The 23,374-nt window shown below is 50.0% G+C and overlaps 1 protein-coding gene across 1 annotated transcript in view; it reads right to left on the reverse strand.

Annotated features, from left to right (window-relative positions):
• chp2 (calcineurin-like EF-hand protein 2) overlaps positions 1 to 23,374 on the reverse strand; it is a 71,348-nt gene that overhangs the window by 19,509 nt on the left and 28,465 nt on the right. The window contains exons 3-5 of the mRNA XM_085973598.1: positions 16,046 to 16,126; positions 15,063 to 15,187; positions 13,397 to 13,458 (exon numbers count right to left, since the gene is read on the reverse strand). Coding sequence (XP_085829724.1) covers positions 13,397 to 13,458; positions 15,063 to 15,187; positions 16,046 to 16,126 — 268 coding nt within the window. The remainder of the gene's footprint in view (positions 1 to 13,396; positions 13,459 to 15,062; positions 15,188 to 16,045; positions 16,127 to 23,374) is intronic.

A 23,374-nucleotide genomic window follows, 5' to 3' on the forward strand; every position in this document is an offset into this window, starting at 1 on the left:
GTTTACGCCTGAAAACTGGCGCTACGCGCCGCATTGCGGCGCTATTCCGGCGCTGCGGCGCCCGATGCGGTGTGGCAGGCTCGGGAAGTGCAGGCCTCCTCCTTCAGTTAAGGAGGAGCTGCCTGCACCCGCCCGCTGTCCGGTTAAATCGCCACAAAAATGAGCCCGGCACCTCGGGGAAGTGCCGGGCTCGCAGCCGAGAAGCATCTGTTCCGCGGGGGGGGGGGGGGTGGGGGAGTCCGTGGAGGGAGGTGCGGGCAGGCGGCCGGCGGGAAAGCGGCCGGCCGCCGCTCCACCTTTATGCGCTGGCGCAAAGTCGTGTAAGACTCTGTTGCCAGAGTCTTAGTTGCGGCTGCCACGGGCGAGGCGGCCGCAACTGAATTTCGGCGCTGGGGCCCGTCGGCATGGCAACCGGGACGCTGCGCACACCGATGACGTCATCGGTGTGTGCAGCGCTACCGGTCTACCGCCGATTCCAGGGCCCCAGGGAATTTTTAAACTGGCCATAACTCCGGCGCTAGGCCCTCCAGCGCCCCAAATGGGGCGCTAGGCCTACTGAATTTCTAGGCCATTCTCTTTCATAAATGTCTCGTCATTGAACCCACAAAGAAATCAATACATGTTGAATGTTTAATGTCTTAATCTAAATGTACACTCTCGGGAGCCGCAAGCCTACATTTCGTTGTACTGCACTTGTGCACTAACAATGACAATAAAAAGTTGATTTGATTTGATTTGATTTGATTTGAAACCTAGTAACCCCAGAGAAGCCAGTAGAAAAGGATTTTGAAAACATAGTGTCAATCCTACAGGACCACTTAAACCCCACACCGCTGCTGATAGCAGAAAGATTTAAGTTTCACAAAAGGAACCAGCATAAAGATGAAAGTAATGCTGAGTATTTAACGGAACTGCGCAAGCTATCGAAACACTGCCAGTTTGGAACGGGACTAGCAGATACTTTAAGGGACAAGTTTGTGTGTGGGCTTCAAAGTGAAGGAACCCAGAAACGGCTTCTATCAGAAAAGGATCTTACGCTGGACAAGGCTTTCAGCATTGCAGTATCACATGAAGCAGCAGCACGGGGCGCTGCAGAGATACAACGGAGACCGCAAGAACATGGCACAAATGAAATGTCATACGGAACAGTGAAGTGCTATCGCTACGGCAGAACAACACACGACCATAATGATTGCTGGTTCAAGGACAAAGTGTGCAGACAGTGTGGAAAAGTAGGACACATAGCAAGAGTCTGCAGGTCGGGAAAGAAAACCAGCAGCAAGAAATCTCCACAGGAGAAGTACAAGAAGGTACATAAGGTGACGGAGAGTAGTTCAGACGAACAGAAAAGTGATACAGACTCCGGAAGCAAGGAGCTGGGTTGTCTGAAACTACATAATGTGATCAAAACGGAGGATCACCAAACTATCTGGGTCACGCTCAAGATAGCAAGAGTCCAAGTGAAAATGGAATTGGACACAGGATCAGCCCTAACAGTCATAAACCGAAGGGACTACAAGCGACTATTCACACATGTACCCTTGAGAGATACAAAGATTGTCTTGAAGACATACACGGGGCAAAAAGTCTACCCCAAAGGATAAATAAGGGTGAACGTTATATATAACGACAAGGAAACACCAAAAATGGACCTATATGTATTGCCAGATGGAGGACCACCACTACTAGGACGTGAATGGATCCGGAAGATACAGCTAGATTGGCATTCCATACAAGCACTGACTGTAGATGCCAAAAAGGATGATGACGTCACACCTGGACGACTGTCAAAAATGCTAAATGACGCACAAGAAGTGCTCCAGCAGGGCCTCGGAACACTAAAAGGCATAACAGCGATGATCAAAATAGAGGAAAATGCAAGCCCAAAGTTTTTTAAGGCCAGACCGGTACCTTATGCGATCCGCCCAGCCGTCGAAGCAGAGCTGGAAGGTTTGGAACGTTCAGGAGTACTGTCCAAAGTGGACTGGAGCGAGTGGGCTACACCCATCGTTCCTGTAATGAAGAGGTCGTTGAGTAATACGCCTGGGGAACCAAAGAAGGTTCACATCCGTGGGGACTTTAAGGTGACAGTGAACCCAATTCTTCACACTGTACAATATCCGCTTCCGCGGATTGAAGATATTTTCGCCTCGCTATCTGGAGGGAAACGCTTCACTAAGATTGATCTGGCCCAGGCGTACCTGCAAATGAAGGTAGAAGAAGCCTCGAAACAGTACCTCACGATCAACACTCATAAAAGTCTCTACCAATACAACCGACTGGTGTTCGGGGTAGCATCAGCTCCGGCTATTTGGCAAAGGGCAATGGAACAAGTCCTGCAAGGGATTCCAGGGACCCAGTGTTATTTGGACGACATCCTGGTCACGGGCGAAAATGACAGTGATCACCTCGCCAACCTGGAGCAGGTGCTCACTAGATTGAAGGAATATGGGCTCCGAGCTAATCGCCACAAATGCGAGTTTTTCCAGAAGCAGATCTCGTATTGTGGCCACATTATTGATAAAGAGGGGTTACATAAGTCCCCTGAAAAGATTGAGGCAGTAGTCAAGGCTCCAGCACCGGAAAATGTGTCACAACTGAGGTCGTTCCTCGGGCTGGTGAACTACTACCATAAGTTCTTGCCGAATTTGTCTACCGTACTACACCCACTGAACACCCTACTGCAAATGGGGGTACCATGGAAGTGGAGTGACGAATGTAAACGAGCTTTCCAGAAGAGCAAAGCATTGATCACATCAAAAGAGGTGTTGGCTCATTTCAACCCAGCACTACCAATTCGGTTGGCGTGTGATGCATCACCCTATGGCATTGGAGTGGTGCTGTCGCACAAATTCCCGGACGGCTCGGAGAGGCCAGTAGCCTTTGCGTCTCGGTCACTAACCTCAGCCAAGCGTAACTACGCCCAGATTGACAGGGAGGCCCTCAGCCTAATGTGGGGAGTGAAAAAGTTCAATCACTATCTGCACGGGCAGAAGTTCACCTTGCTGACTGACCACCAACTACTTGTCTCCATCTTTAATCCAAAGAAGGGCGTTCCGGTGATGACTGCGCAACGGCTACAAAGATGGTCCCTTTTTCTAGGGGCGCACCAATATGAAATCAAGTATAAGGGCACGAAACAGCATGGAAACGCTGATGGGCTATCACGCCTGCCACTGCCTACTGTGGAAGAAGCACCAGCAGTGGATCCTGTCGAAATATTTCATTCGACTATAATTGAATGCTTGCCAGTAACTAACGCTGGTATAGAGAAGGAGACCCGAAATGACCCAACACTGTCTCGGGTATATGATTTGACGGTGAAGGGATGGCCAGCACATGGCGACTCACTGTTGCCAGCATTCTCATCCAGAAGAGAACAGCTGTCAGTATGCCAAGGGACCTTGATGTGTGGATCCCGAGTGGTAATTCCACCCAAGTTAAGGGAGAGATTGCTCAATGAGCTTCACGAAGGTCATCTGGGAGGGGTGAAAATGAAAAGCCTTGCTAGGGCTTATGTGTGGTGGCTGGGGATCGATCAGCAAATCGAGGACTTGACAAAGAGCTGCTCAGGATGCCAGAAGGTCCAAAATGCACCACCACATGCCCCTCTACACCCATGGGAGTGGCCCTCATCTCCACGGCAATGGGTGCATATTGATTTTGCTGGTCCATTCATGGATTCAATGTTTTTAATAGCCATGGATGCGCACTCGAAATGGCCTGAGGTGATCAAAATGTCCTCCACCACCACGGAGAAAACTATTGCAGTCCTACGGACCATTTTTGCCAGGAACGGCTTGCCAGAGCAGATTTGCTCTGATAACGGACCACAGTTTGTGTCCGAAGAGTTTCGAAGATTTATGAAAAGGAATGGGGTAAGGCATTACACATCCGCCCCATATCATCCAGCCACAAATGGATTGGCTGAGAGGTTCGTACAAACCTTTAAAAAAGCAGTAAAGGCCATGTGCGATGATGACATTCCACTGCAGCATAAGGTGGACAATTTCCTGTTCGCCTACGGAAATGCGACACATGCAGTCACCAACCAGGCCCCGGCCATGATGCTCTTTAACCGAAGGTTGAGATCTCGTCTGGATTTGCTGAGACCAAATGTACGAAGAGATGTTGAGAGTAAGCAATTCCAGCACATCCATGAGAAGCCGACAAGGAGCTTCAATGTAGGGCAACCAGTCTTGGCCCGCGACTACCGAACAGAGAAATGGCAACCAGGAATGATATGCACACGGCAGGGGCCACTACTGTACACAGTGGATGTTGGGGAGAACATTGTGAGACGCTATGCTGACCAGATTCTAGAGTCACAGGAACGAGTCAACCCCATGTCTTGGCCATACGTACCTGGTGAGGAACCCGACGTACAGGTCGCATCTACCTCAGAAACAATAGCATTGAAAGCTGATGAATCAACTGACGACAGGGTGCTAGAATCGCCTCCGCACCAAGAGCGAGACACTCGGGAAAGGCATTATCCAGAAAGAATCAGGAAGTCTCGCCAGAGACTGAATATATGAATGAACTATTTTCATGTAACATTGTATATTAAAAATGTTAATTGTTAAATGAGTATTATGGTACTGTTAATCTAAAAGGGGAGGAATTGTAATGTATGTAATGTATATATACCTTAAGGGAGAGAACTACTTTTTACAGCTCCTGTATACTGTAGTACCGGCAGTGACCACACCTGTATATAAACCCTGAGTAGTGATCTGTAGAGTTAGTTCTAGAGTAACCCTCATTCAGTAAACACCTGTTGATCGTTCCCTGCAGCCTGTTGTCTGATTATTGAAGGACACAACATTAAGATAACACTCCCTCCATGTCAAGAACATCCTTCCTCAGATAAGGCGACCAAAACTGCACACAATACTCAAGGTGTGGTCTCACCAAGGCCCTGTACAACTGCAGCAGGACATCCTTGCTCCAGTACTCGAATCTTCTCGCTATGAAGACCAGCATACCATTTGCCTTCTTAACCGCATGCTGCACCTGCATGCTTACCTTCAGCGACTGGTGCACAAGGACACCCAGGTCTCGTTGCACTTCCCCTTTTCCCAATCTATTGCTGTTCAGATAATAATCTGCCTTCCTGTTTTTGCCATCAAAGTGGATAACCTCGCATATATCCAGGCTTACTGGTGTATAATTCCCCACTTTTTCTCAACCACCTTTTTTGAATAGTGCAGTAACATTAGCTACCCTCCAATCCATGGGTACTGTTCCAGAGTCTATCGAGTTCTAGAAGATGTCCAGCAATGCATCTACTATTTCTAGGGCCACTTCCTTAAGTACCCTGGGATGTAGATTATCAGGCCCTGGGGATTTATCGGCCTTCAGTCCCATCAATTTTCCTAACACCATTTCCCTACAAATACTGATTTCTTTCAGTTCCACCCTTTCATCAGACCCTATGTTCCCCGGCATCTCTGGGAGGTTATTTGTGTCCTCCTTTGTGAAGACAAAACCAAAATATGTATTTAGTTGGCCTGCCATTTCTTTGTTCCCCATTATAAATTCCCCTGATTCTGACTGTAAGGGACCTACGCTTGACTTCACCAATCTTTTTCTCTTCACATATCTATAAAAGCTTTTACAGTCAGTTTTTATGTTCCTCACAAGCTTACTCTCATATTCTATTTTCCCTTTCTTAATTAATCCCTTTGTCCTCTTTTGTTGAATCCTAAACTGCTCCCAATCCTCAGGTTTACTGTTTTTTCTGGCCAATTTATAAGTCCTCTCCTTGGATCTTATGCTATCCCTAATTTCCCTTGTTAGCCATGGTTGAGTCACCTTTTTTGTTTTATTTTTATGCCAAACTGGGATGAACAAATTCTGTAGCTCATCCATTCGGTCTTTGAATGTTTGCCATTGCCTATCCACCGTCAACCCTTTGAGTGCCATTCCCCAATCAATCCTACCCAACTCGCTCCTCAGACCATCGTAGTTTCCTTTATTTAAATTGAGGACCCTAGTCTCTGAGTCAACTACTTCATTCTCCATCTTAATGAAGAATTCGATCATATTATGATCGCTCCGACCCAAGGGGCCTCGTACAAGATTGCTAATTCATCCTTTCTCGTTACATAATACCCAGTCTAAGATGGCCTGATCTCTGGTTGGTTCCTCGACATATTGGTCCAGGAAACCATCCCGTAAACACTCCAGGAATTCCTCCTCCACAGTATTGTTACTAATTTGGTTGGCCCAATCTATATGTAAATTAAAGTCACCCATGATGACTGCTGTGCCCTTATTGCACGCTTCTTTAATTTCCCTTTTAATGCCATCCCAACCTCCGCCTTACTGTTTGGAGGTCTATATACCACCCCCACTAATGTTTTTTTCCCCTTAGTATTTCTCAATTCTACCCATACAGATTCCACATCATCAGAGCTAATATCCTTCATTATCTTTCCTGAATATCGAATACCCCTGGATGTTGAGTTCCCAGTCTTGGCCATCCTTGAGCCACGTTTCTGTAATCCCAACCAAATCATATTCGTTTACCTATATTTGCGCAGCCAATTCATCCACCTTATTACAAATGCTCCTCGCATTAAGACACAAAGGCCTAGAAATTGGGTATAGCCCCGCCAGCACGTTTGCGCCGAAAATTTTGCGCCCGCCGCGGAGCCAGTTCTGCCCGCCCCATATTCACTTTCAGCGCCCCAAAGCGGAACCGGGCGCTGGTACAGGGTGTGTCCGCCCCGCTTGGGGCGCTGAAAGTGAATTTCAGCGCTCCCGGTCCCGCTGCGCCATCCGATGCGGTGCGGCAGGCTGCTGTACTGCAGGCCTCCCCCTTCTCTTAAGGGGGAGGTGCCTGCAACGGCCGGAGCCCCGATTGCAAGTGCCGGAAAAAGAGCCCGGCACAACGGAGAAGTGCCAGGCTCCACGGAAACCAGCCGGCAATGCCGCGGGGGGGGGTGGTGGAGGAGGCCGGGGAAGGAGGTGCGGGCAGGCGGCCGCCGAAAAAGCGGCCGCCCCGCACCTCCACCTTAACTTGCGCCGCTAAGGCTGCAGTAAGGACCCGGTCTCCCGATGTTGTTAGCGCCCGCCACGGAAGAGGCGGCCGCTACTGAAGATGGGGATCGGCGTGGTTTCGGGCGGTACCGGGGCACTGCGCACACCGATGACGTCATCGGTGCCGGCGCAGCGCTACCGGCTAACGCCGATGTTAGGGCCCACCTAATTTCGGGCGCGACGCAACTTCCGGCGCAACCCACTCTTTCGCCCCTAATTGGGTGCAAACGCAACTGAATTTCTAGGCCAAAGCCTCAGGCTTGTTTTTTTAACGCTCTTAGACCTATTAGAATTATTATTTACTGTGGCCACGTTTGATTTAAACCGTTGATTTCTCTGACTGCTACTTTTGTTTTTCTCCTTCCTATCTTTTGCTTTTATCCTTGTTTCCCTTTCCTCTGTCTCCCTGCTCAGGTTCCCAACCCCCTGCCATTTTAGTTTAAACCCTCCCCCACAGCACTAGCAAACACTCCCCCTAGGACATCGGTTCCAGCCCTGCCCAGATGCAGACCGTCCAGTTTGAACTGGTCCCACCTCGCCCAGAACCAGTTCCAATGTCCCAGGAACTTGAATCCCTCCCCCTGGCACCATTCCTCTAGCCACGTATTCATCTGAAGTATCCTTCTATTTCTACTCTGACTAGCACGTGGCACTGGTAGCAATCCTGAGATTACTACCTTTAAGGTCCTGTTTTTTAATTTATCTCCTAACTCCCTATTTTCCGCTTTTAGGACCTCATCCCGCTTTTTACCTATATTGTTGGTGCCTATATGCACCACGACAACTGGCTGTTCACCCTCCCCTTCCAAGATGTTCTGCAGCCGCTCGGAGACATCCTTGACCCTTGCACCAAGGAGGCAACACACCATCCTGGAGTCTCGTTTGCGGCCGCAGAAATGCCTATCTATTCCCCTTACAATTGAATCCCCTATTACTATAGCTCTACCCCCTTTTTCCTCCCATTCTGTGCAGCAGACCCACCCCTGGTGCCAGGAAGTTGGCTGCTGCTGCCTTCCTCTGATAAGCCATCCCCCCCAACAGTACTCAAAGTGGTGTATCTGTTGGAGAGGGGGATGGCCACAGGGGACCCGTGCACTACCTGCCTGCGCCTAGTACTCTGCCTGTTGGTCGCCCGTTCCCTTTCTTCCTGTCCAACCTCTACCTGTGGTGTGTCCAACTCCGTAAACGTGATATTCACGATGTCCTGAGCATCGCGAATGCTCCAGTATGCATCCAATCGCAGCTCCAGTGCCGCAATGCGGTCTGTCAGTAGCTGCAGCTGGATGCACTTCCTGCACATGTAGTTGTCATGGACACAGGAAGTGTCCCTGAGTTCCCACATAGCGCAGGAGAAGCATACCATGGGGCCGGACTGTCCTGCCATGACTTACTCTTTAATTAATTGAATTTAAATAAATGTTGGACGAACAATATATAGATTGTTTCAAAACAAGAAAACAGACAGTCTGAGTCTCGGAAGAATGCGAAGTAGGAGGTTGGTCTCAGTGTGTCAGTTGTGGCTCAGTGGGCAGCACCCTCGACTGAGTCAGAAGGTTGTGGGTTCAAGTCCCACTCCAGAGATTTGAGCGCGAAAATCTAGGCCGACACTCCCAGTGCAGTGCTGAGGGAGTGCTGCACTGCCAGAGGTGCCATCTTTCAGATAAGACTTTAAACCGAGGTCTCGTCTGCTCTCTCAGGTGGATGTAAAAGATCCCATGGCACTATTTTGAAGAACAGCAGGGGAGTTCTCCCCGGTGTCCTGGGGCCAATATTTATCCCTCAACCAACATCATTAAAACAGATGATCTGGTCATTATCGCATTGCTGTTTGTGGGAGCTTGCTGTGCGCAAATTGGCTGCTGCATTTCCGACATTACAACAGTGACTCCACTTCATAAAGTACTTTATTGGCTGTAAAGCGCTTTGGGACATCCGGTGGTCGTGAAAGGTGCTATAGAAATGCAAGTCTTTCTTTTCTTGACCCTCCATCAGCCCCGTTGCATGGGGAGAGGCAGTGTGAAACACGGGACAGACCATAATACATATTGGGTTTTGTCACTTTGACGTTAATACAGGTCTCGCTTACTCCTTCAGTCGATGACAGCTGGAGGCCATTGAAATATGCTCAGTCAGGTCTCACGTATATGCCTATGCTTTTAAACAGTGTACAACCTGAACCCCTCTTAACAAAACCGTGCTGATGGTTTAGCCATGTCTGGCATAATGCATTCATTGGCCAACTCACATACTTACAACAACTCAAACCATCCTTTAAAAAAAAAATTGTTCCTGTGATGTGGACGTCGCTGGCAAGGCCAGCGTTTATTGCCCATCCCTAATTGCCCTCGAGAAGGTGGTGGTGAGCCGCTGCCTTGAACCGCTGCAGTCTACAGAAGGTTCTCCCACAGTGCTGTTAGGGAGGGAGTTCCAGGGTTTTGACCCAGCGACGATGAAGGAACGGCGATATATTTCCAAGTCAGGATGGTGTGTGACTCGGAGGTGGTGGTGTTCCCATGCGCTTGCTGTCCTTGTCCTTCTAGGTGGAAGAGGTCGTGGGTTTGGGAGGTGCTGTCGAAGAAGCGTTGGCGAGTTGGTGCAGTGCATCTTGTAGATGGTACACACTGCAGCCACGGTGCGCCGGTGGTGGAGGGAGTGAATGTTTAAGGTGGTGGATGGAGTGCCAATCCCATGTCTGACTGGCAGGAACTAGACTACATAAATACCCATTGTCCTTCAGTGGGGCAATCATTTAGTTAGAACCAGGCTTCTGCATCCTGGCTCCCCCAGAAATCAAAGAATGTCACTATAGAGCAGATTTTGTAATTCAGAGACCTGCACTAATAATCCAGAGATAAGAGTTCAAATCCCACCACAGCAGTTTGTGAATTGAATTCAGTTAATTAAATAAATCTGTGATAAAAAGCTAGTATCAGTAATGGTGACCATGAAACTATCAGATTGTTGTAAAAACCCATCTGGTTCTGTGATCTCCTTCAGGGAAGGAAATCTGCCGTCCTTACCCAGTCTGGCCTACATGTGACTCCAGACCCACAGCAATGTGGTCGACTCTTAACTACCCTCAGAAATGGCCCAGCGAGCCATTAAGGCGGCTCACCATTACCTTCTCAGCACAATTAGGGATGGGCAATAAATGCTGGCCTTGCCAGCAATGACCACATCCCATGAATGAGTACATAAAAAAATTGATAGAGGTCTTCAAAATTATGAAGGGTTTTGATAGATTAAGTAAGGAGAAGGTAGCAGGCCAGGTAGATAAGCTGGTTAAGAAGGCATACGGAATGCTTGCCTTTATTAGCCGTAGCATAGAATACAAGAGCAGGGGGGTTATGCTTCAACTGTATAAAACACTAGTTAGGCCTCAGCTAGAGTACTGCGTGCAGTTCTGGTCACCACATTACAGGAAAGATGTGATTGCACTAGAGAGGGTACAGAGGAGATTTACAAGGATGTTGCCGGGAGTAGAGAATCTTAGCTATGAGGAAAGGCTGGATAGGCTGGGTCTGTTTTCCTTGGAACAGAGGAGGCTGAGGAGAGACCTTATTGAGGTGTATAAAATTATGAGGGGCATAGATAAAGTGGATAGAAACGACCTATTTCCCTTAGCAGAGGGATCAAAAACCAGGAGGCACAGATTTAAAGTAATTGGTGGGAGGTTTAGAGGGGATTTGAGGGGAAATTTCTTCACCCAGAGGGTTGTGGGGGTCTGGCACTCACTGCCTGAAAGGGTGGTAGAGGCAGGAACCCTCATCACATTTAAAAAGTACTTGGATGTGCACTTGGGATGCTCTAACCTGCAGGGCAACGGACCAAGAGCTGGGAAGTGGGATTAGGCTGGATAGCTCTTTGTCGGCCGGCGCGGACACGGTGGGCCGAAATGGCCTCCTTCCGCGCTGTAACTTTCTATGGTTCTATGAGAAACTGTTTCCACTGGCATGAGGGTCGGTGGAGGGTGTGAGTCTAGGTGGGGTAGAGGAACAAAGGGATCTCGGAGTACAAATACACAAATCACTAAAAGTTGCGACTCAGGTTAGCAAGGCCATAAAAAAAGCAAACCAGGCACTAGGGTTTATTTCTAGAGGGATAGAATTGAAAAGTAGGGAAGTTATGCTAAACCTGTATCGAACCTTGGTTAGATCACACTTAGAATACTGTGTACAGTTCTGGTCGCAATATTATAAAAAGGATATAGAGGCACTGGAGAGGGTGCAGAGAAGATTTACAAGGATGATACCAGAAATGCGAGGGTATACATATCAGGAAAGGATGAACAGGCTGAGTCTCTTTTCCCTTGAAAAGAAGGCTGAGGGGTGACCTAATAGAGGTCTTTAAAATTATGAAAGGATTTGATAGAGTGGATACAGAGAGAGTGTTTCCACTTGTGGGGAAGAGCATAACTAGAGGCCATCAATATAAGATAGTCACCAAGAAATCCAACAGGGAATTCAGAAGAAACTTCTTTACTCAGAGTGGTGAGAATGTGGAACTCGCTCCCACAGGGGGTGGTTGAAGCGAATAGTATCGATACATTTAAGGGGAGGTTAGATAAGCATATGAGGGAGAAGGGAATAGAGGGTTACGCTGATAGATTTAGATGAGGAAAGACGGGAGGAGGCTCGAGTGGAGCATAAACGCCGGCATGGACTGGTTGGGCCGAATGGCCTGTTTCTGTGCCGTATATCCGATGTAACCAGAGGACACAGATTGAAAGTAACTAGCAAGAGCCAGAGGCGAGATGAGGAGAATTTGTTTTTTAACACAGCAAGTTGTTGTGATCTGGAACACGCTGCCTGGAAAGGCGGTGGAAGCAGATTCAATAGTAACTTTCAAAGGGGAATTGGATAAATACTTGTAAAGGAGAAATTTGCTAGGCTGTGGGGAAAGAGCGGGGGGGAGTGGGACTAATGGGAGAGCTCTCTCTAAGAGCCGGCACAGGCACAATGGGCCGAATGGCCTCTTTCTGTGCTCTAAGGTTCGATGTTCTCAGAAAACTGGGATCAATTCAAAACTTGGCCAAGAGAAATCAGCCTCCATTTCAATTCTGGTTGTTTTAAAATTCTAACAATTAGAAACAGTTTAACACAGAACTAAAAGTTTGCTTTAGTTACAACCCACAACGACGACTTCTACACAATATTAGCTGGTCACATTTCACAGGAAGGTCTCCATACACTTTTTACAATAAATACTTTGAAATAGTTATTTTTGTTAGAGACAGCAGCCACACACAATAAATGGTAGGATACTGAAAAGTGCAGAAGATCAGAGGGATCTTGGAGTGCATGTCCATAGATCCCCGAAGGTAGCAGGACAGGTAGATGAGGTGGTTAAGAAGGCATACAGGATATTTTCCTTTATTAGCCGAGGCGCAGAATATAAGAGCAGTGAGGTTATCCTTGAACTGTATAAAACACTAGTTAGGCCGCAACTAGAGTACTGCGCACAGTTCTGGTCACCACATTACAGGAAAGATGTGATTGCACTAGAGAGGGTGCAGAGGAGATTTACGAGGATGTTGCACCCCAGGGCTGGGGAATTTTAGCTATGAGGAAAGATTGGATAGGCAGAGGAGGCTGAGGGGAGATTTAATTAAAGGTGTATAGAATTATGAAGGGCCTAGAGAGAGTGGATAGGAAGGAGCTATTTCCCTTAGCAGAGAGGTCAATAACCAGGGGGCAGAGATTTAAAGTAACTGGTCGAAGGATTAGAGGGGAGTTGAGGAGAACTTATTTCACCCAGAGGGTGGTGGGTGTCTGGAACTCACTGCCTGAAAGGGTGGTAGAGGCAGAAACCCTCATCACATTTTAAAAAGTACTTGGATATGCACTTGAAGTGCCGTAACCTACAGGGCTGCGGACCAAGAGCTGGAAAGTTGGATTAGGGTGGAGAGCTCTTTGTCGGCCGGCACGGACACGATGGGCCGCATGGCCTCCTTCTGTGCTGTAAATTTCTATGATTCTATGATTCATTCCACATATAATAAAAAGGACCCAGAAACAGTACCTCAGTGGAACGTGGAACGTCGCCACCTGACGGACAGCTCCTCTTTGACAAAGCAGCACTCCCTCGGTACTGCACTGAGGGGTCAGCCCTTGAACAGGAGTTCAACTCCTGGAGTGGGGCTTGAACCCACGACCTTCGGGCCCAAAGACAAGAGACCTAACCAAACCAAGAACTCAATGCAAGATATGTCACTAAAACCGCTGCACTGAAATCGGGATCTCGACTGGGAGAGTTGGCAAAGAAAGCCTCTGGCTGGACAGCTTGCTCCGAAGGAGGAGGAGAATGATTCTGTTTCCAAATTTCACCACCGTCTCACTCCGGCGTTTACCTGGAAAAGCTCCTCCCTCGAGATCTTCCCATCTTGGTCCTGATCATACAGTTGAAAAGCGACTGAAATGAGAGGGGAAAAAAAAGGTCGAGGGTTAATACTGATGTGCATCGTCAATCGCTGAAAGAACACTCGTGTCAATCACACACATCGGCACGGACGCTGCACAACAGTTGAGGAAGGCAGGAGTCTAGTAACCCGGGCCACTGGGGGAAGCAATGACATGGGTAGGGTAGACTTTCCTGAAACGGGAATTTTCACTCGCTTATTTTCCTGCTGCTCGTCTGTGCACCGCCCCCCCCCGCCGCCAGCCCGGCCCCCTCCCCCTCCCCCTCCCCCTCCCACAATCTAGCTGGGAAATACAGTAGCATTCTGTCCAGTAACCTTAGCCAATAGGGTAGGTGTGGCATCGAGACCCCCCACTCCCACGCCAGGACCCTGTGACCTCACCCCCGCATGGCATGACCACTGACCCCACCTCCCCCTCCCCCCCACCCCCCAAGCGTCAGGACCCCGTGAACCCATACCTGAGGCAATTTCTCAATGTGCATTGGGAGCTCTGAAACAGAAAAGTGTGCTGGGATATTAATTGTGATCCAAGCAGCATTAATTCTTCAACTTCTGGCCCTGTCCTTGGAATAAAGCCACAAAGATCACCTACTGTCCCTTAAAAGTTTCCTTTGAAACTTAAAAGTTGTACTGTAAAGATACCATGGCCAACAGAGGGTTATCTGTCCTTTTGGCACTGAATACCACAGCAGAAACAGAGCAGGCCAGAGGCTGGGTATTCTGCGGCAAGTGTCTCACCTCTTGACTCCCCAAAGCCTTTCCACCATCTACAAGGCACAAGTCAGGAGTGTGATGAAATACTCTCCACTTGCCTGGATGAGTGCAGCTCCAACAACACTCAAGAAGCTCGACACCATCCAGGACAAAGCAGCCTGCTTGATTGGTACCCCATCCACCATCTTAAACATTCACTCCCTGCACCACCGGCGCACCGTGGCTGCAGTGTGCACCATCTACAGGATGCACTGCAGCAACTCGCCAAGGCTTCAACAGCACCTCCCAAACCCGCGACCTCTACCACCTAGAAGGACAAGGGCAGCAGGCACAGGAGAACACCATTATCTCCAAGTTCCCCTCCAAGTCACACATCATCCTGACTTGGAAATATATCGCCATACCTTCATCGTCGCTGGGTCAAAATCCTGGAACTCCCTCCCTAACAGCACTGTGGGAGCACCTTCACCACACGGACTGCAGCGGTTCAAGGCGGCTCACCACCACCTCCTCAAGGGCAAATAGGGATGGGCAATAAATGCTGGCCTTGCCAGCGACGCCCACATCCTAAGAATGAATTAAAAAATAACCAGAGCTACTTTTACAGTGCGTTTATAGCTTCTAAGCCAATAAGCCAAAGTAAACTCGCTGGCCAGCTGCCAGAGATGGGTGAATCTGGCACATTGACTCTGGAGTTTCCAGTGGGCAAGCAGAATCCGGCCCTTGCGGAGCTGGTGGCATTAGGAGGTCCCCAAACCCAATACAAGCACACCAACGCCCGAGCTTTAGAGGGCCAGGCCGAGGGTCAAAAGTTAAGCTGGAACAATCGCCTCCATGTGTCGACCAGGCCTGGGAGAGCTGGTTAGGAGCTTGCCATACTTACACCGCAGCTTGTTGCTTCGGCTATTAATCGGTTCTGGCGCATTGGGATCGGCTGATCTGTCCTTTGTCACGGGCCGGAAGCACGCCAGGATCCGGATGAATGAACGGAAATCCAAAGTCTGCTTACTGTGAAGGAGGTTGGAAAGAGAAAAAAGCCAAAAGTGAGCTGGCCTGTTAATCATAGAATGATACAGCACAGAATAAGGCCATTCGGCCCATCGTGCCTGTGCCGGCCCTTTCAAAGTGCTATTCAATTATTACAAATTATTACTAATTATTTACAGCACAGAAGCAGGCCGGGCAGGTTTGTGCTCCACACGAGCCATCCCACTCCCCCTTGCTCTTTCCCCACAGCCCTGCAAATTGTTCCTTTCCAGTATTTATCCAATTCCCTTTTGAAAGTTACTATTGAATCTGCTTCCACCGCCCTTTCAGGCAGCGCGTTCCACATCACAACAACTCGCTGCGTAAAAAAAAAATTCTCCTCAACCACACCTTTTTCCATTTACATTAAATCTGTGTCCTCTGGTTACCGACCTTCCTACCACTGGAAACAGTTTCTCCTTATTTACTGTATCAAAACACCTCCATTAAATCACCTCTTAACCTCCTCTGCTCCAAGGAGAACAACTCCAGTATCTCAATCTCACCACATAACTGAAGTCCCTCCTCCCTGGCACCATTCTAGTGAATCTCCTCTGCACCCTCTCCAAGGCCTTGACATCCTTCCTAAAGTGCGGTGCCCAGATTGGACACAATACTCCAGCTGGGGCCTAACCTGTGATTTATAAAGGTTTGGCATAACTTCCTTGCTTTAGCACTCAATGTCTGTGTTCATCAAGCCCAGGATCGATCGAGCGCACACAGGAAAGTGAGGCACAGATACATACACATCTACCCCTCCCTCCCCTCCCTCTCCCCGAGATAGGTACACAACTTACCCGTCTCTTCCTGCCCCTAATCTCATTGGAAGAAGTCACTCACCCGTCAGGAAAGAAAGCATTGATTATTCGGTCTCCCAGCGGATTCACTGCAAGCTCTCCGATACGCTGGAAATCTTCCCGGCTGGAAAAGACAAGGGCCTAGAAATTGGGTTCTGGTCTTGCCAGGGCTGTAGCGCCAGAAAGTTTGCGCCAGCGGTAATGCGGTAGCGCGCGACGAAAATTCGGGTGCGCCGGGCCCAGACGGCGGCGGGCGCTAAAACCCTCCTTTAGCGCCTCAAAACGGGCGTGAACTTGGGTTTCCCGGCGCTAATCCCCCGCTGCGGCACCCGATGCGGTGCGGCAGGCGGGGGAACTGCAGGCCTCCTCCTCCTGTTAAGGAGGAGCTGCCTGCAGCCGACAACTGTCCGGCGGATTGACCCGACATCTGAGCCCGGCACCTCGGGGAAATGCCGGGCTCGCATCAGACACTGATCAGGGCCGCGGGGGGGGAATGCAGGAGTCCGGGAAGGGAGGTGCGGGCAGGCAGCCGCCGGGAACGCGGCCGGCCGCCGCTCCATCTTTATGCGCCGGCGCACACTGGGGGAAGACTCTGTTGCCAGAGTCTTAGTTGCGCCTGCCACGGGCGAGGCGGGCGCAACTGAATTTCGGCTTGGGGCCGGGTTACCACGGCAACCGGGACGCTGCGCACACCGATGACGTCATCGGTGCCGGCGCAGCGCTACCGGTGCAACGCCGATTTAGGGCCCCAGGGAATTTCTTAACTGGCCGTAACTCCGGCGCTAGGCCCTCTAGCGCCTCAAATGCGGCGCTAAGCCTACTGAATTTCTAGGCCAAGGATTTGTGTTTGCACAGCACTTTCCCAACTCCTGGGAGACACGGCACAGCATTGCACCTATGATTCATTACTTCAGCACTGCCCCTCCGACAGCGCAGTGCTCCCTCAGCACTGCCCCTCCGACAGCGCAGCGCTCCCTCAGCACTGCCCCTCTGACAGCGCAGCGCTCCCTCAGCACTGCCCCTCTGACAGCGCAGCGCTCCCTCAGCACTGCCCCTCCGACAGCGCAGTGCTCCCTCAGCACTGCCCCTCTGACAGCGCAGCGCTCCCTCAGCACTGCCCCTCCGACAGCGCAGCGCTCCCTCAGCACTGGCCCTCCGACAGCGCAGCGCTCCCTCAGCACTGCCCCTCCGACAGCGCAGCGCTCCCTCAGCACTGCCCCTCCGACAGCGCAGCGCTCCCTCAGCACTGCCCCTCCGACAGCGCAGCGCTCCCTCAGCACTGCCCCTCCGACAGCGCAGCGCTCCCTCAGCACTGCCCCTCCGACAGCGCAGTGCTCCCTCAGCACTGCCCCTCCGACAGCGCAGCGCTCCCTCAGCACTGCCCCTCCGACAGCGCAGCGCTCCCTCAGCACTGCCCCTCCAACAGCACAGCGCTCCCTCAGCACTGGCCCTCCGACAGCGCAGCGCTCCCTCAGCACTGCCCCTCCGACAGCGCAGCGCTCCCTCAGCACTGCCCCTCCGACAGCGCAGCGCTCCCTCAGCACTGCCCCTCCGACAGCGCAGCGCTCCCTCAGTGTAAAGTCTGTGGGTTGTTTAGTTAATTAATACACAGACTCCAAGAGTAACTTAAAACAGGACTTTACTATTCGAAGGTCAGGGCGAATCTGCCCAATAACCCCTGGCACAACACTTATATACTGGTGTGATCACCGTCGATATTACCATATACAGAAGCCAAACAAAGTAGTGCCACACCTAAAATAGTTCTCTTAAAGGTGAATGGTTACATACAATAGTTCTCTTAAAGGTAGACAGGTACATACACTACAATCCTCCCTTTTTAGCTTACAACATACTTATTCCCCATTAAACATAACATATAATCAACTTCATGTAAAACAATTCACAGGTATAGTCTCTGCGGGAAACAGTTCACAGATTCAGTCTCTGCGGGAACAGTTCACAGGTTCAGTCTCTGGTCTTGACTCGGTCCGAACAACATCTCTGTGGTGTAGCCGGTTCACATTTCTAGCGTGACTCATCCAATAGTCTTTCCCTTGGCTTAACAGCTTGAACTTCCGTCCTGCTGAACCAGCAGTGCTGACTTTTACAAAAAGCTGGACTGCCTTGGTAATTTTTCCTACTTTCCAACTGATTTGGCCCCCTTCGTGGGCCCACGTGCATGATCTGATAGAAGTGATAATGATTTAGATGGTTATCGTCTTCTGCTTCGTCTTTTTCTTTTCTGCTTCTTGGAGACGCTCGGGGCTCCCTTATCCGCTGCCAGCTGTAGCGCCACCATCTCCCTATGTTCCTTAGACTTTAAGTGCTTCATCCTGATTTCTGCACTTTGGGAGTTTTCATCACAAGCTGGGCAGACCAAGTCATGGTAATATTCCGTGTCACTCAACAGGTCATGGTAATATTCGGTGTCGTCCTGAGCTAGTCTAGTGAGAGGGCCTGCTACTTCTTCCGTACCCAACTGGACGTTAGCCGACTGTTGTTCCCTCCCTAGACATCTTTCCTGAAGAGACTTCTTCATGCGTTCATATTCATCCCGCTCTTCCTGGGTTTCCTGCAAATCCTTCACTAATGACCTCGTTTGTGATTTCAACACTTCCCCTTCCCTCGGGGATTGATTGATCAGGCTATTCAATCCTTCTACTGGAGCAGCTGTTTCAACATTCTGCTGTTCACATTGACGTGATTCAGCGTACTTTTGGCATCCCTGTAAAATCTGTGTTGCAACCTCAGCTATTTCCATAACTTTTGAGAGCTCCGAACTCCTTCCCTTTGAAGATTGAAGCTCGTGTTCAGATTGTTCCCATTGTAGAGTCTTGTCCTTCAGCATATGAAGGAGTTGGCTGACCGTTAACTCTTCCACGGGAACACTGTGGGTCAGAGTCTTCTCCATTTCATCCACCTTTTCCTCCAATGCTTTCACCTTCTTTTCCTCTTGTACTTTGGCTTCCAGCGCTCGGAGAAGTTGCGCCTTGATGCTCTCTAGCTCATGTTCAGAGGCCATTCTTACAGTCTCTGTGTTTCTTACAGTTCCCTTTTCTTCCACTGAACGGATTCCCAGTTGAATCTGTTCTTCAAGTTGTTGAATCTCGGTCATTGCCGCCCCATATTTGTCTTGGGTTTCCTTTAATATTTTTATGAGTTCTTGTACATCTTGTCTTTCATGTTCTGCCATGTCTTTCACCTCTAATTTCTCATCTATGGATGGAACTTCTACCGATGAGTCTGTCTTGGCCTTGAGCTCATCAAGAATTTCCTGCAGCCTTTGGACTTCTTGCTCATGTTCAACCTTCAGTTGCTCATATGCTTCCACTGAAACTAGCTTTTCGGAGGTTGCCGAGTTAACCCCTTCCAGAATTGTAGCCTGGGCCTGTTCATACTGTTCTTTCAACTTCTCACACTCTGCTTGTAAGGAGTCGTAGAGAAGAACTGGAATAAAATCCTGGCTTCCTGAAGATTCCTCTTCATTTGCTTCTTCCTGCAAATATTCTAACTCCTGAATAGCATAAGGGAGATGTGATCGGTAATTGGTCACGATGGCTCTATGGTCGCTCTCTGCTTGAGCTAGCTGCTTCTGTTGTCTTTCCAGATTCTCCCATTCGGTGTCATAGAACTTTTTCATTGTTTTCATCTCTTGTACGAGACGGTAACTCAATTGTTCTAATTGTTGTCGTAATTTGAAATAAGTTTGAGTCCGAGCTCGGTGTTCTTCCGTCATGGATATGTCCGTAACTTGAACAGGCTCAGAATTTTCTGTCAAACTAGGTTGTCGTTGTTCAGTGGAGTTCTGCTCTGAAACTTTGTTCTTCTCTGGAGCATAAGCCTTTATGCATGCCTTCGTTTTCCCAACCTTCGTCGGCTAGTCCATTTCAGCCTTGTCTTTCATATTTGGGTTGGTCTTATCGTCATCCGTTTCAGAATCTGAGCTGATTGTCTGCACCGAGTTCTCACTCGTTATGGCTTTTAGATAGTGCCATTCCATGTCTATTTTCTTGATCCACTCCCGTCCTAGAAGTGGTGGTCCTCCCTCATGTAGTACGTATAAGTTCATTCTTGGGTGTTCTTTACCCCTATCTCTCACTTTGACTCTTATCTTTCCCATGGGGTATACTTTATGCCCCGTGTATGTCTGCAATACGAACTTGGTATCTCTTAAGGGTATATGTGAGAATAGCCGGTGGTAATCCCTTCGATTTATGACTGATAGAGCTGATCCAGTGTCCAACTCCATTTTCACTTGGATTCCAGCTATTTTTAGCATGACCCAGATAGTTTGTAGGTCAGCTTCCTTACTCACATTGTGAATTCTCAGACTACCCAGCTCCTGGCCGTTTGGGTCTGAGTCTGAATTCTGTTCGTCTGAACTCTTCTCAGCCACCTTGTGTACCTTGTTGTACTTTTCCTGTGATGGCTTCCTTTGGTTGTTGGTCCTTTGGTTGTTGGTCTTCTTCCCTGACCGGCATACCTTAGCTATGTGACCCAGTTTGCCACATTTCCTACATTCCTGGTTCTTAAACCAGCATTGGTTCTGGTCGTGTGTTGTCTTCCCACAACGATAGCATTTTGTTGTTGTCGAGGTAATTTGATCCACACTTAGTGCTGCTGTCTTTAGCTGCATTTCCGCAGTTCCCTTCGCTGCGGCTTCGTGCGATGCTGCAATAAGGACAGCCCTGTCAAGTGTAAGGTCGTTCTCTTCGAGTAGTCGCTTTTGCGTTCCTTCCTTTGCCAACCCGCACACGAACTTGTCTCGCAATGCCTCTGTCAGATTCCCTCCAAACTGGCAGTATTTCGCTAGTCTACGCAGTTCGACCAAGTATTCTGCGTTGCTTTCGTCTTTCCGTTGTGTTCTCGCATAGAATTTGAATCGTTCCGCCAACATCAACGGTGTGGGGTTCAAGTGATCCTTCAGAACAGCCACAATATCATCGAAAGCCTGATCCGCCGGTTTAGCTGGTGATAGTAGATGCTTCAAGAGCCCGTATGTCTTCGCGCCCATCGAGTTTAGCAAGGTTATAGCTTTGTCATCTTCTTCTATTTTATTGGCCTCACAATAGATCTCGATGCGTTCCACGTACGTGGCCCAGTCTTCTACCTCGGCATTAAAATCGTTGATGTTACCACGCTTAGGCATCTTCCTCTCTTTCTGATAACACCCCGAATTATTTCTTTAACTTTTTTTTTCTAAGATGGCGGTTTTCCCGCGAAAATGGCGGTTTCCCGCGCTTATCTTCTCTCCCCGCCCACTTCAATGGCGGTTTCCCGCTTCTGTCTTCTTCCCCGCCTAATGGCGGCTTCCCGCGTTTCTTCCCTAGCGGGAGGGGTACACTTTCCCCCACAGGCGACGGCCGCTGGCTTTCAGATTCACAGCCTGCGCGTCGGCTTCAGTGCTTTCCCTTTTCTCGGCAAGGCAACCGGCGCTGGGTACGCCCCGTTGACGGCGAAAAGGTTCAGCCGCTGGGCTGGCTCTCGCTCAGTTCCCCTTGCTCGGGCTCGGTCTCTCTCCCGCTCTCTCGGCTCTACCGGCGCTGGGTACACCCCGTTGACGGAGAACAGTTTCAGCCGCTGGACTGGCTCTCGCGCAGTCTCCCTTGGTCGGCTCTGCCTCTCCCGCTCGCTCGGCTCTACCGGCGCTGGGTACACCCTGTTGACGGAGAACAGTTTCAGCCGCTGGACTGGCTCTCGCGCAGTCTCCCTTGGTCGGCTCTGCCTCTCCCGCTCGCTCGGCTCCCAAACGCCTCTCCCAGCCGTCTCGCAGTCCAGTGCTTCCCTCCCCGGCTGCGGCTGAGTTTTTATATCTTCCCGCGCCTACGCTCCCGGTCGCAGCGCTTCGTGGCTTCGGTCACTGCCCGGCCTTTTTCGCCGGTCGCGGTCTAGCTGTCTCACGACGCCGTTGCGTCCCCAGCCTGTCTGTACCGCGGCTTCCTTGCTCCACGCTGCCCCAGTCTCAGCGCCTCTGGGCCCGACTTCTGTCCGGCTCCTTTCCCCCTCGACCGTGGTCGAGTGCACCGCCCTTATCCTCCGGTTATTCTTTTTACTTTTCCCTTACTCACAGTCACCGTGGCCGCCTTGCTTCTCGTGCTGATCGGCTCACTCCTCACCGTGGCAGAAGGGACAGTCAGTGCCTGTTGCTGATGGAAGTCTTTGTCTCTGAATTCTTCCTCCTTTCCAGCTCTGCAGACTCGAGTTTTCTCCCAGCAGAATGACGAGGGCGGTTGCCTCTTCTCGACGCTCGTTAACTGCTTCGGAATTATTGTTGCCGCAGGGTACGATCGGACTCGTCGCCACTGTAAAGTCTGTGGGTTGTTTAGTTAATTAATACACAGACTCCAAGAGTAACTTAAAACAGGACTTTACTATTCGAAGGTCAGGGCGAATCTGCCCAATAACTCCTGGCACAACACTTATATACTGGTGTGGTCACCGTCGGTATTACCGTATACAGAAGCCAAACAAAGTAGTGCCACACCTAAAATAGTTCTCTTAAAGGTGAACGGTTACATACAATAGTTCTCTTAAAGGTAGACGGGTACATACACTACACTCAGCACTGCCCCTCCGACAGCGCAGCGCTCCCTCAGCACTGCCCTTCCGACAGCGCAGCGCTCCCTCAGCACTGCCCCTCCGACAGCGCAGCGCTCCCTCAGCACTACCCCTCCGACAACGCAGCGCTCCCTCGGCACTGCCCCTCCGACAGCGCAGCGCTCCCTCAGCACTGCCCCTCCGACAGCGCAGCGCTCCCTCAGCACTGCCCCTCCGACAGCGCAGCGCTCCCTCAGCACTGCCCCTCCGACAGCGCAGCGCTCCCTCAGCACTGCCTCTCCGACAGCGCAGCGCTCCCTCAGCGCTGCACTGGAGTGTCGGCCGATTTATGTGCTCAATTTCTGAAGACAGAGCCTTAAGTTCTGTCGAAGAGAGACACAGATGGAGAGGGCGCGAGAGACAGAGTGGGCGCGAGAGACAGACAGAGTGAAGCCTTTCACAACATCAGGGAACAAAAATGGGAGTAGGCACCGACTGCTTCTCCCTGATCTCTGCTGTTACTAAAGCTTATTTACAAATCTCAGTTGTAAATTAACCATTAAACATGATTTGCTAACAATGTGGGCCAGATAACAGCAGTTGCCTCTCCTGCACATTGGACTGCCCCCTTGAACGATCTGCTCACACTAGGAGGGGTGCGCAGACAATTTCCTTTCAGTATTCGGGGGCGTGATTCCCTGTGCAATTCCCAATCCCTCATCCTGCACACGGACTTGGGAGCGAGCGAACCACGGTGTCTCAGGACACTGCTTCTGCTGCTAAAGGTGTTCACTGGGGCTGTGAAAGAGCAGACCATCAGCTTACTGGAGGA

This window comes from Somniosus microcephalus, chromosome 34, assembly GCF_052327205.1.
Source record: "Somniosus microcephalus isolate GS21.2 chromosome 34, FLI_Smic_1.0, whole genome shotgun sequence".
Lineage (NCBI taxonomy): Eukaryota > Metazoa > Chordata > Chondrichthyes > Squaliformes > Somniosidae > Somniosus > Somniosus microcephalus.